Source organism: Schistocerca piceifrons, chromosome 2 (assembly GCF_021461385.2).
Source record: "Schistocerca piceifrons isolate TAMUIC-IGC-003096 chromosome 2, iqSchPice1.1, whole genome shotgun sequence".
Taxonomy (NCBI): domain Eukaryota; kingdom Metazoa; phylum Arthropoda; class Insecta; order Orthoptera; family Acrididae; genus Schistocerca; species Schistocerca piceifrons.
In genome coordinates this window covers 553,609,987-553,624,811 of record NC_060139.1, presented here as the reverse complement: position 1 = coordinate 553,624,811, position 14,825 = coordinate 553,609,987, and the positions used below count along the sequence as shown (strand labels likewise).

The 14,825-nt window shown below is 42.4% G+C and overlaps 1 protein-coding gene across 1 annotated transcript in view; it reads left to right on the top strand.

Annotated features, from left to right (window-relative positions):
* Positions 1–14,825, top strand: part of LOC124775580 (G-protein coupled receptor GRL101-like) — a 373,429-nt gene that overhangs the window by 348,560 nt on the left and 10,044 nt on the right. The window contains exon 27 of the mRNA XM_047250411.1: positions 5,103–5,274. Within this exon, the coding sequence (XP_047106367.1) occupies positions 5,103–5,274 (172 nt within the window). The remainder of the gene's footprint in view (positions 1–5,102; positions 5,275–14,825) is intronic.

Genomic DNA, 14,825 nt, shown 5'->3' with positions numbered 1-14,825 from the left:
AGGAATTCTGCTACCTAAGCAGCAAAATAACCAATGACGGACGGAGGAAGAAGGAAATCAAAAGCAGGCTAGCACTGGCAGAAAGGGCATTCCTGGATAGGAGAAGTATCCTAGTATGAAAATAGGCCTTATTTTGAGGAATAAATTCCGGAGAATCTATGTTTGGAGCACAGCACAGCACCTGTCAATTGCCTTACATTATTTAGAGGAAATTCATTTGAAGACTTAACATTCAATAATGCAGTATCACAAAAATCAATAAGCCTGATTGTTGTGGAAACGTGCATAGCTATTAAGAAAGATTCACCATCAGATAAGAGAAGTAGAATTTATACAATTGTATGTGGTTATACTTGAGTTGCAAGGGATTTATTTTCGTTACGAAAAGTTCATGGAATCAAATGTACTACAGTACTGGCTTCAGTGGCTCGTTAGCTACAGTTCCAACTTCCGTTGCCCTTCCCAGAATATGCCAGCAATAAACTTGATTTCTTTATTAATTGTAGGTTGTTTGTTTCCTATTCAATGACGACAAGTGTAGATTTGTATCCCACAGGGTCTCGAACCCGGATTTCCCACTTCATGCGAGAGGTCACCTTACAGCTTCAGTGTTCTGAGCAGGGTTCCCACCAAACTCAAAGTCCTAATGTGTCAGACATTACTTGCGTAGCGCCCCCTGACCGTTTTCCCCATCACTCGCAGAATCTCGCATGATTTCCACAAGAGATCGGACCTAGTATACATCCATACCGAATATATCATAAAATGTCGTCAGAGCGTAGATATTACTATTATATGTGTATATCCGACAGAACAGTCACTAATAATTTCCTGTAATGACAGACAACACATTAGAACTAAGAAACAGAAGCCACCATGTGTCGCTATTTTTGAAGTATTGTATTTTGCTTGTGGAAGATCACAAGTTTAGTAATTCTTTCATAGAGATTTCATACGTACAACATATGTCCTGTCCACCGTTGATTCTGAGATGGAAACGTCAGGGAAACAATAAACCTAAAGATTAGTTCATTTTGTATCAAGACAGCGTTGTTTCTCCTTCGTTCTCCCGGATCATCAAGGACAATAGCAATGAATACACGATATTAATTACATGGCTTTTGTGGAACGAATAACAAGTGGTGTTAGGATGCATTACAACAAAGAAAATTAATTTATACTTAACTACGATCTCTATCAATTGTACAAATGTCATTAAGAGAAAGTGTACCCGCATAAAATTACCAAAAGCGAAGAGAGTCACGAAGACGCTTTGCTGATTACCTTGTAACACATCTGAGGCTCGTTGCGGAGTGGGTGCGGAGCTTATAAATTTTTTTCGGAGAAATTTTATTCAACCTTCCGTAAAATAGCACACATATTTCAGCTATCGATATCAGCGAAGGAATTATACCCAAGTTACTAACACTTACCGCTGAACTCCAAAATTATGCAAGTGGGTTGAACTAAGGCATGAGCTTGAATTGCTGTCCTTTAGTCAGTTAGTTTCGTGTTATATAGATAATTTGCACGAAATTGGGAGTGAGCACCAAATATTATTCTTACAGCACTTTTTGCCTCATTGAAGACTTTCTTTTTTTAAAGATGATTAATCCCTGCACAGTATTCCACATGACATAATTGCGTGAAAATACGCAAAACATGTCAACTTCCTAATTGGTCTCTCCCCAAGATTTGCTGTGATTCTAATTAAAAATGTTAGTGGTAGTCAAACGAAGCATCTGAGATGTGGTGTTAGAAAAGAATGTTGAAATTAGGTGGACTGATAAGCTTAGGACGGAGGAGATTCTCCACCGAATCGTCGAGGAAATGTATGTGTGGAAAATTCTGACAAGAAGAAAGAACAGAGATTGAAATACATACGGTAAGTAATTGAACACGTAGGTTGCAAGTGCTGCTCTGAGCAGAGGAGATTGAGACAGGAGAAGAGTAGGTGACAGGCTGCATCAACCCAGCCAGAAGATTGACATCTAAAAAAATGATAAAAAATTAAACAATGGAAAATAAAAAAATAAAAATAAAAAAGGTTATTCTTTAGAGAACCGGAGCCGTGTCCTCTACGATCTATGGTGATGTGGAGTGCAGAGTCGAGGATTTGTCGGATGCCCGAAGGCGCCTGTAGAACTCTTTGCCAACGGAATATACATCTACTGCACATGGATACGGAGGTTGCTGACAGTCAGGCAAGCAAGTGAAGCTCACGCAAGGTCGATATGCACTGAAACCCTGAGGGCCTCGCAGTGTCGGCTGTTGCGGCGACTGTGCTGTGCGCAGCTACTCACAGGAAGATGCTAACGGAACGCTCTTTGAACAGGGCCTGCATGGTTCCGGTGACCAGGTTGTTAGGGCGCTCTCGCTGATGTCGTAGACGACTGCTCGGGACAGGCCCGCAACAACTCTGCACGATGTGGCTGTAGTCGTGGAGAGCTACGTCAGATCTCTCGGCGAGAGAACTCCAGCGACGCTAGTGTTCCTCATAGATGCAGGTCGGGAGGCGGCAGCTATTGTACTACCCAGGTATTATGGTAGTTTGACATTTCACCAGATACCTTCAGCTATATCTCCAGGGGACCTGATCGTAGGAGGCACCAAAGTAACCCAACTCTAAGACGGAGCGGCAGCATCCCGTGGCAGCAAAAGTCCTTCAGGCCAGTCTGGCTATTAAATCGAACTCACCTTGGCGGATCGTCAATGGAGCGTCACAGAAGCTACCTCGGGACTGGCCAGCTGCAAATTGATATCTGGGCCTTAGAACTCTAAGTATTTGTTCCATTTTGTCTATCCCAATGTCGTTATCAACTGGGAAGAATGGTCGAATTTGTCCTAGTTTTCTGAACTTGACAGCACTCCGCACAACACCGTAGTGTCACTTTCTTCTCAGGACTTCAGTTCCGTTATTTCTGCTGTATCTGTGTGCTGAAAAGCCACTTTTGCATACGACTTACGCCTTGTGACTTTACTGTGACTGGTCGACATATTGACCTAGTGCTCCCTTCTGCATCGACACCTTGGTCCTCCAGCTCGGGTGGTGTGTGGAAATTAAACTGGCGTTGTGGCCGTGCTGAATACAGTAACGGAACTTCTTTCAAACTGAAATTCCAATCTAGACGATGTGTACGAGCCTGCCTTGGCTTCAGCTAAGGCGCTGTCAGCGGCTACGGATTTTTTTTTTTTAATTCACATCCACCCGAATTATCATTCTGTCTTGCAACAACTACCTCAACACCACATTTCACCATTTTCAATGTGAAAGTAGTTAAAGCCACACGAATCAGAATGAATGCTACAAAATACATTGTCATATGTATCTTGCCAAGGTGAGAAAATCTCAAAACGCTACAGAGATGGCGTTGATACCGATTACATTGTCTGCTGCTCTGGTACGCGTTGTGCTAACATCGAATAATTTTATTTGCAACCATCCCTCCTCCACCTGAAGTTATTGGTTTTCTGTGTATTTCTTTTCGGCGAATAAATCTGGATAAACTGAGTTACTGTGTACTCACAAAATTTGTATCTAATGGTTTATTACCAATGGAAAATAGTGCACAGTTTCTAAGAATTTGTAAAAAAAACTGGCCCTTTATTTGTATCAATTTTGACAGTAGAGGCTCAAATCAGAGGGAAGTGGGAGATATAGTACTGGACGACTGACAGTTAAAGACAATAATTAATGGTATGAGCATATGAGAAGATGCTTTGTACTGGCGAACTGCCACAAAAATGCAATTTCTCATGTAATCGCTTATGTCAAATATTCTACATCACTTACTAGTTCATTTCAGTATGCGTATAATGCTGAGAAGCAACTCGGTATTTCTTAACTGCTAAGGTACAGTTTCGTGTCTTTCTTATGCACGTACTGTCAACTGTCTTAGAAAATCGAGGAATGTGTGCTCAGTTCGAAGTAAAATGGGTACTTGAAGAACTAAAAAGTATCCACAGTATCAATTTAACAGGCTTCAAGGAGACAAGATATCGTACAATAGAGCAAAATTTGATATTGCTACTAGAAATATTAAATTCAACGGCTTCTTCAACATGTTGAATAAGATCTAGGCCACAAAAAATAATTTGAAGAAAATTGATCTCAAAGTTTTGAGACATCAACATTCGTATGAGACAGGAAAATGTCGAACCTTACCTGTGGTTCCCTATTTTACATAGGAGAATGGTGGTTTCATATTCCAAACATATCAAGGGAAACTTCTCTGTTCTTCATATGTAGCAAGTGGTATACATAAAAAAAGGTGATCGATCTTGTTATTTTATATTCCTTTTTCTAAACCACTTCGCCGGCCGGTGTGGCCGTGCGGTTCTAGGCGCTTCAGGCTGGAACCGCGTGACCGCTACGGTCGCAGGTTCTAATCCCGCCTCGAGCGTGGATGTGTGTGACGTCCTTAGGTTAGTTAGGTTTAAGTAGTTCTAAGTTCTAGGGGACTGATGACCACAGATGTTAAGTCCCATAGTGCTCAGAGCCATTTGAACCATTTTAGACCACTTCGCTTACGAGATGAAGGTAGCGTCATTAGTTTTCTCCGCCTTACACAGTTTTCCTGCAAGCGTACCTGCGTGAGATTTACTACCGGTTGTAGCAACTTCTCCAGCACTAAATCGACGAATCTTGGCTGTCCTAGATCAATCCTACTCAAGCGATTCCTTCTTGCCTGTTCCCTGGTACATTTACTTCGAATTTTATACAGCATTTTTCTGCAAAAGAAAAGGAATCAGCACTCAGGATGAAAACCTAATGCTATTTTCACTCTCATGAATAATTCCTCAACCCACACAATAGAAATGATAATGAACTCGCACTTGTTTGAAATACCTTGCGCTATCAGAAGGGATTTCTTCCTTTCTTCTTGTTAATGATACATTATCTTTTATTGTGTTGAGTTAGTTGAATCAAATACTTAAAGATGTTCAGAGAATCAAAAAAAATTCTTGCATTTACTAACCTATAAAACAATTATGGAGTTACTCGTGCAGCTTCGTGAATCTTAGCTTGTTTGCAACTATCCCTAGGTGACGCTACTTCCATCAGGGATCAGCTGATATTTGGCGACGTTCCTCATTCCCAGGTTCGACCCACGTCCACAACTGCAACCTGTGCGACGTAAACTGCCCGCTTGACGTCAACATCTTCATGGAGAACGGCGGGGGCATTGCAACTGGTCCGGAGCATAGTGATCTCGCTGGCGGGGACGGCAATAACGGCTCGCAGCACTCCGCCCTCTTCTCGCTCACCAGACGGTAACTTCCCAATGCATTTTCTACATCTGCCGATAGTTGTCGTGCTGAAATATGCAGTTAAACTGGCAGCCACCGGGTATTGCTTGCTAAGGACGGAGTAGTAGCTAATGTGCCCACAGCTACTAATGGAACGAGAAAACATTGCATATTAGCGCGAAAAGAATGGCCCAAAATTTGAGAGGCATTCACTTACTGTGTGATGAAAATCGTTAGCATAAGTATTGTTGCTGGGATCTTTAATCCGGAGAAAAGTGTTATGTGTGTCTCCATGCAAAACAATCCAGTGCAAGCCTCTACGTCACTGCTAAGTTAACGCAGCCTAAATCTGTTTGGAACAAACCTCCTTGATCTGCCCTACAATTTTAACCTCACGTAGTTCTAATAATTAAGAAATGGGCCTCTCCTTGATGTCTCAGGATGTGTTCTGTTTACCTATCCGTTTAATTAGTACTGTTGTGGCATAAATTTCTCCCTAATTCCATTCAGTACCTCTTCATTAATCATCACACTCAACGATCTAACCTTCAGCATCATTCTGTAGCACCTCATTTCTAAAGCGTATATTCTACTCTTCCCTGAACATTTTATCATCGACGTTTCATGCTTGGAATGTTACTCTTCAGACAAATTGCTTCACGATAGATTTCCGAATACTTCAAGATACATTCGATGTTTACACATTTCTCTTCTTCACAAATGCTCGTATCATATAATATCTGTCTAATCTCAAAAGTTTTAAGAAATTATGGAATAAAGTGGCCAACTAAGTGCCAAATGATAGAAGGCACAGTTATTGATTGTACTAGTTAATGTATCTGTTCACTTCTGGAACTGGATTTTCCGTTAATAACAAAGATATGTCGAGATTTTAGCCAAGTAAGTAGAAATTTAAGTGGTGCCTCAGTAGCCTATCATCAGCAGCATCTGACTAGAATGAATTTTGGAATTGGAATAACAACCTGTACTGATTAATAAAGGGATAACAAAGTACTTCGTAGTAAGTCGATGGAGACTATGCCTTTTATTTAAAGCTAGGTCATAGGAAATGGCAGTTTTGCAGGCTAGCTTTGCTCTACAATAAGGAAGGAGGTAAAGCGAAGAAATGTTTACGTCTTTTACGATATTTAAAGCCAAATTAATTACCTGAGATGAGTAAATTAATTGCATGAAAAAATGACAATGCATGTGACACCTGTAACAACAGAACCTTTAAAATGGCTAAAATGGTACCTCGACAATTCTTATCTATAAGGTATAACACAAATTTAGGTGTCGAAGACTACAAAACAAAACCAAAATTATGTAGTATGGCCAGTATGTCGTTTCGTAGAAAAAAAAGTCTAAAAATAGGAAGTGATGAGGAATGGCTTCAGACCAATCAGAACACTGATGGAGTTTTAAAATATGCATGTATGGGATTCTAGAATGAATTGCACACAAAAAGAAACTGCTACACGATCTGTGCTCCTCTGTAAACCATAAATCGTTTTTAAAATAGATTGTAGAGGCGAAATTTGTCAACAATTCCCTTAGTATATACCGAACGTCGTTTTACTCCTACTGGGAAGAAATAATGTTCAAATCACTGCTCCACTATTTCCATTCAGATATCCAGTGACTCTGAATGTATTTCTCATGACAGCATTTATAAGTTATTTTATTGACTGGAAGTCATACTACTTCATTTCTTAGATTACAGAAGTATCTCTTTTGTGAATTTGCCTAACTATGATGACGACAATCAAGTGATACAGACTATAAACATTGATGTGTAAGAATCTGGTGATAAAATGTACTAAGATATGTAATTTCTGTAGTCTACATGAACCATGATAGAAATCATATTATCCCCTGTCTGGCATGCTACTACGTTGCAATTTATAGCAGACCAAATATCAACATTTGTTCCTAATTGTCATTTCTTTCAACAAATACTGTTCTGCCATAGTTAGGAGATTTCCTCTTAACGTTTTTATGAAAGCTGATGTTAAGTAGCAGAAAATCACTAAAGAAGTTTATTTAGCGCTTGCTATTAAATACAAGTAAGTGTTTGAGCAATTCTTTCTTCAGACATCTTGCTTCTAAAATTCAACTTATTAACTCATACAAATAGAACATAATTGTTGTATCTTCGCTCGCACTGACTGGTTGGATAACTGGTGTTCAGTGATTAACTTGAAGCAATACTTCGTTGGCCTAAGCAATATCTCCTATCTTCAATACACACAACGACATTGTATCATCATTGTCAGTAACGTGAAGAAGTCAATCAAGGGAGGTGATAATAAGTTACGTACTGTACACTAAGCAAAAGTTACCCTAAACACAGACGCGAAATACAGTGCTAATATGTAAAAAGAGATAACTGTTTTGTCTTACTCTTTTAATGTATACATACATAAAAGCTGACATCCTAGGATAGAAAAAGAAATACAGTTTTAATTGAAGTAAACACTACCGTATCTAGAAGTCATGGATGACCACATATCATTAAAATAGCTGTTGAGGCTGAAAGGCTCATTGAATAGGGTAGCAAGATGAGTATTCAAACTCTTGAGTTTGATAATGAGGTGATCCACAAACCAGGTAGGAAGCATACGAATGCATATACTCTGAGCAGGAAGATTGCAGTGCTGAATGCACTAGGCAAATGTCTGACGGTAGGGCAGAGAGCACAGGCGGTTGACAAAGACTGTCAGGCATTTAAATCACAACCACAGTTCCTCACACATGAGGGGTTGCTCTGCAGAACAACGAAATGCAGACGATGCTTAGTGGTTCTGGTGGCATTAAAGGATGAAGTGTTAGACGAGTGGATGAGCATGTGTTGTCAGGTCATGAAGAACACGAAACAATGGGCAGATGAGCAGTGCAAAGGTTCTGGTGGAGAACAATGAACGTGGTGTTGAGCAATATGTGAAGGACTGTGTGCCTTGTGAAAAAAGGGATGACTTTATTCATCAAAGAATCCCACTAAAAAGACTGCCAAAGGCCTTTTCTCTTACACATGACTGGACTTGATATCTTATGGCCATTTAATAGGCAACCACTGGAAATAAATACAGTATGAACAATTCGACAGCAGATGAATAACATGATTAGGCAAGTGCAAACGATGACAGAGACTATCAAAACCATAGCAGAATTCAGAGGAGACCGTTCTGAATAAAACCCAAATGGTACATGTGTTAACTGTAGAGCTACCACACTACACCAGAGAAACAATAGAAACAGCGAATAGTGATTTGCGGGAAATACAAAAGCAACTGAGCCTAGTGGGCAGCACACTAGCATTAGCCAGATAATTGTAGTCATTAGTAGATAGATTCAATAATGCAAGAACTGGGGTGGGATCACTACAGAAAACGGCCTATCATATTGTCAACAGACTGTTGAGTTCAGAATTACTACCACTACAACGCACAAAAAGTTCCTGTCAAGGTATGACACATGACAGAGGCATCTGAATATAACATAGCTATGTTCACCATATAGCAACCATGGAAGTGAATGGCAACAGAGTGAAGTTGTACGAACTGGTCTGACTACTTGTGGTAGGAAAGAAAATGCAGTACTGATCTTATACAGTCCAGTCTTATCCAGTATTATGCGAAATAGGTGTATCACCATTTGTTCAGCCGGAGAAGCACAGAATGACGCAGAGCCATGCAAAGTGTTACTGTTTCTTCGGAATGCAGAGGCAATGGAATGCGAGGAACAAATGTTTCCACCGCAGCCTCATTTTTTGGAGGTAGGAGTACATTTGATCTACTCAGATATTGCACCAGAAACCGTAATAATGAATCCCACGAGACTGGGAAACTAAATTGAACAGTAAAGTTAGAGTTATGTAGCAGTAGTATTTTGATAAATGACAACACTTGTGAGATAGCTGGGATGAACCTCCGCTTCCCAGCTACACTCATGGGTACAACTGTAATCCAATTAACCCAATCTGGTTTGATTTGGCCTGAGAGCTCTGGAAGTACTGCCCCCACTAAATCGAACTTAACTTAACAAAATCCTAAATCCTGAACTCCTACACTGTTTAGACACACTAATAGCATCTCAGCAAGGCAAACTTTCCATGGGGCAAATGTTGCAACTTATTCAGCAATATAAAGAGAACCGACGCTGAAATATGGTAGCCATAAGAATTACCATGTTTCCGAGAGCAATTTGCGTACTTCGGAGTGTCTCTGTTCTCCAGACCTACCTACGCATTAGATATCTATCGAACCTTAATGGCGTAATCCAGGAAACGTAGACTACGAAAACAGTAAAATTATTAAGAATAATGTAGCCTTACTTGAAAAGAGTTCAGCTAACCGAGACATAACATACCGTATTAGGAAACAAAGAAAAAATTTTAGTGAGTCAGCTTTCACGAGCTCAAAATTTAGTGCAATGGGCACAATTTACAATTCTGTATATAAGTGTATGAGACTGTTTCAGAGGACAACCAAAGGAAATATTTGGGACGAATCTTTTGGAACAAGGAAGCAGCAGAATTTGTACACGATATAATTTTTTAATGTTCTAGCGGATGAGCTCAGAAAAGATGTGGACAACTATTTACCTGTAGGCCAAATCGAATATCAACAAGATGTACTGCCGAGGAAACGGACGTCAGGGCATAAAGCGAACATTACCACATAACCTCCGAGTCAGGAGAGAGGAGGCGTAAATGCAGAACTGGTACATAACACGGTAGTGTGAAGTAATACCACGTAACTTCAGCGCCAGGGAGTCAATGTAGAGTCAGACATAGGCAGAAAGACACGAGCTTGGTGACCAAGAATAGTTACTGACATGCCACAGCGGGGAAAGAAGTGTGGATCTGACTGATAAATGACGGCTAATGCATTCATGCACCCAGAGCTAATACGTCATAGGCACAGGTTCTACCCTTTAAATAATGAGGGTTTAAGAGCTCTAAAATACATTCAGTCGTGCTTCCGTTCTGTGTGTGTCGCTAGAACCAAAGACAATGACAGTCTACCTGATTTCAGTGAAACAGCGAAAAACTGATCGATGATGATCTGCCTGCTACCTACGCGCTTACTTCGAGTGCTAGTAATAGTGTTCCATAGATTTCGTGTTTGTTTTGAATACAGTCAGAGAGAGTCCCTTTAGTCAACCATAGTGCCAGTAGTGCTAGTGTTTGTTTTCAATACAGTCCAGAGACAGGTAGTGCTATTTTCATTGTTTTCTACAAGAAGTGGCTAGCAATTACAGTTTAGTCAAAATCAGCCGCCTTTAGTGAATTAGCAGTTTAGTTAAAAGTTGATTAACTCTCTACAGTAAATTGATTCCTTAGGATGGATAGGATGTGTGACTGCTGTGTACGGACGCAGGAGGAGCTGGCCACTGTTCGCGAACAGCTGAGCGCGTTGATGGCCACGGTCAGCCGTCTTCAGGCTGCTGCCTCGGAGTGTAGCGGCAGTGGGGAGGCTGGTGCGTCGCATGGTACACCCCAGGTGTTACATGCTTCACACACTGTCCCTGCTGTCGAGACATCTTCGCGGGTACCGGGCGCGGTTGGGCCACCCTCTCCCCAAGGGGAGTGGCGGGTTCAGCGGCGTTCGCGGCGCACGAGGCGGAGGGTAAATGTGGAGGCTGGCCGTGTGGCATCGCCCGCTCTGCCTGTGAGTGGACATGTGGCTGCTCCTTCAGCAAGGTCCGAGCAGGCACACGGGGGGAGGGGTTTATTAGTTATTGGGAGCTCCAACGTTAGGCGGGTGATAGAACCCCTTAGGGAAATAGCGGAAAGGTCGGGGAAGAAGGCCAGTGTTCACTTTGTCTGCTTGCCGGAGGGTCTCATCCGAGATGTGGAGGAGGCCCTGCCGGCGGCAATAGAGAGCACTGGGTGCACCCGACTGCAAACTGTTGCTCATGTCGACACCAATGACTCCTGCCGTCTGGGTTCAGAGGTCATCCTCAGTTCGAAAGGCGGTTGGCGGAATTGGTGAAGGCGGAAATCCTCGCTCGCGGGGTGGAATCAGAGCTAACTATTTGTAGTATCGTTCCCAGAACCGATCGCGGTCCTCTGATTTGGAGCCGAGTGGAAGGCTTAAACCAGAGGCTCAGACGATTATGCGGAGATCTGGGGTGCAAATTTCTCGACCTCCGCTATCGGGTGGAGAAACGTAGGATCCCCCTGGTCAGGCGTGCACTACACGCCGGAAGCAGCTACAAGGGTATCGAAGTACGTGTGGAGTGCACATGGGGGTTTTTAGGTTAGAGAATTCCCTCCCTAGGTCCGACAAGACGCATCCTGAGACGCGGCAAGGTAGGAGTAGGCAAAATGCAACAGGGAATAACAATATTAATGTGCTAATAGTAAACTGCAGGAGCGTCTATAGAAAGGTCCGAGAACTGCTCTCATTAATAAACGGTCACAACGCCCATATAGTACTAGGGACAGAAAGTTGGCTGAAATCAGACGTAAACAGTAACGAAATCCTAAACTCAGATTGGAATGTATACCGCAGAGACAGGATGGACAGTGAAGGGGGAGGCGTGTTTATAGCGATAATAAGTGCAATAGTATCGAAGGAAATTGACGGAGATCGAAATGTGAAATGATCTGGGTGAAGGTCACGGTTAAAGCAGGCTCAGACATGGTAATTGGATGTCTCTATAGGCCCCCTGGCTCAGCAGCTGTTGTTTTCAAGCAGCTGTGAAGGATAATTTGGAAAATATTTCTAGTAGATTTCCCCACCATGTCATAGTTCTGGGTGGAGATTTTAATTTGCCGGATGTAGACTGGGAGACTCAAACGTTCATAACGGGTGGCAGTGACAAAGAATCCAGTGAAATTTATTAAGTGCTTTATCTGAAAACTACCTTGAGCAGTTAAACAGAGGACCGACTCTTGGGGATAATATATTAGACCTTCTGGTGACAAACAGACCCGAACTATTTGAAACAGTTAACGCAGAACACTGAATCAGCGATCATAAATCGGTTACGGCATCGATGATTTCAGCCGTAAATAGAAATATTAAAAAAGGTAGAAAGATTTTTCTGTTTATCAAAAGTGACAAAAAGCAGATTACAGAGTACCTGACGGCTCAACACAAAAGTTTTGTCTCAAGTACAGACAGTGTTGAGGATCAGTGGACAAAGTTCAAAACCATCGTACAATATGTGTTAGATGAATATGTGACGAGCAAGATCGTAAGAGATGGAAAAGAGCCACCGTGGTACAACAACCGAGTTAAAAAACTGCTGCGGAAGCAAAGGGAACTTCACAGCAAACATATACATAGCCAAAGCCTTGCAGACAAACGAAAAATACGCGAAGCGAAATATAGTGTGAGGAGGGCTATGCGAGAGGCGTTCAATGAATTCGAAAGTAAGAAATTTTGGTCTTATGTCAAAACGGTAGGTGGATCGAAACAAAATGTCCAGAAACTCTGTGACCAAAATGGTACTGAAACAGAGGATGACAGACTAATGGCCGAAATACTAAATGTCTTTTTCCAAAGCTGTTTCACAGAGGAAGACTGCACTGTAGTTCCTTCTCTAGATTGTCGTACAGATGACAAAATAGTAGACATCGAAATAGACGACAGAGGGATAGAGAAACAATTAAAATCGCTCAAAAGAGGAAAGGCCGCTGGACCTGATGTGACACCAGTTCGATTTTACACAGAGTACGAGAAGGAACTTGCCCCCCTTCGTGCAGCGGTGTGCCGTAGGTCTCTAGAAGAGCGTAGCGTTCCAAAGGATTGGAAAAGGTCACAGGTCATCCCCGTTTTCAAGAAGGGACGTCGAACAGATGTGCAGAACTATAGACCTATATCTCTAACGTCGATCAGTTGTAGAATTTTGGAACACGTGTTATGTTCGAGTATAATAACTTTTCTGGAGACTAGAAATCTACTCTGTAGGAATCAGCATTGGTTTCGAAAAAGACGGTCGTGTGAAACCCAGCTCGCGCGATTCGTCCACGAGACCCAGAGGGTCATAGACACGGGTTCCCAGGTAGATGCCATGTTTCTTGACTTCCGCAAGGCGTTCGATACAGTTCCCCACAGTCGTTTAATGAACAAAGTAAAAGCATATGGACTATCAGACCATTTGTGTGATTGGATTGAAGAGTTACTAGATAACAGAACGCAGCATGTTATTCTCAATGGAGAGAAGTCTTCCGAAGTAAGAGTGATTTCAGGTGTGCCGCAGGGGAGTGTCATAGGACCGTTGCTATTAAAAATATACATAAATGACCTTGTGGATGACACCGGAAGTTCACTGAGGCTTTTTGCAGATGATGCTGTGGTGTATCGAGAGGTTGTAACAATGGAAAATTGTACTGAAATGCAGGAGGATCTGCAGCGAATTGACGCATGGTGCAGGGAATGGCAATTGAATCTCAATGTAGACAAGTGTAATGTGCTGCGAATACATAGAAAGATACATCCCTTATCATTTAGCTACAAAATAGCAGGTCAGCAACTGGAAGCAGTTAATTCCATAAATTATCTGCGAGCACGCATTAGGAGTGATTTAAAATGGAATGATCATATAAAGTTGATCGTCGGTAAAGCAAATACCAGACTGAGATTCATTGGAAGAATCCTAAGGAAATACAATCCGAAAACAAAGGAAGTAGGTTACAGTACGCTTGTTTGCCCACTGCTTGAATAGTGCTCAGCAGTGTGGGATTCGTGCCAGATAGGGTTGATACAAGAGATAGAGAAGATCCAACGGAGAGCAGCGCGCTTCGTTACAGGATTATTTAGTAATCGCGAAAGCGTTACGGAGATGATAGATCAGTGGAAGACTCTACAGGAGAGACGCTCAGTAGCTCGTTATGGGCTTTTGCTAAAATTTCGAAAACATACCCTCACCGAAGAGTCAAGCAGTATATTGCTCCCTCCTACGTATATCTCGCGAAGAGACCATGAGGATAAAATCACAGAGATTAGAGCCCACACAGAAGCATACCGACAATCCTTCTTTCCACGGACAACACGAGACTGGAATAGAAGGGAGAACCGATAGAGGTACTCAGGGTACCCTCCGCCACACACTGTCAGGTGGCTTGCGGAGTATGGATGTAGATGTAGATGTAGATGTAGACAAAGCCAACCTGGTACTATCACAGTCGTGGTCTGCTATTTGCCTCAAATGGGACATCGTGGATGAGAAGAAGACTGGCGAGTAGCCACCCCTCCTCCACTATAGGTCGTGGCAGATAATCTGCAAGTTGTTATCTCCACACCGATCATGCCTGGTGCGTTCGCGCAGCCCCCTGCTAACTCTTAAACATCTGCTGCAGTCTTCGTCGATCCACAGTGGATGACCAGTGCATAATCTTCACGACGGCCAACGACCTGGACCACAGTCAGCTGTGCTCACCTGAGCGTGCGACGGGCGGTCTTCAGAAGAGCAGAGATGGGAGCCGCACCGTACCACAGAACGTCTGGGCGGGAGACGTCTACTTGTTCCCATGCTGCCATTAGCGAAGCGCGTGACCGTGGCTCACTGAACTACGGGCCGATATCATGTTTCGCTGCCGCCCGTCACCCGGAAGACGCTTT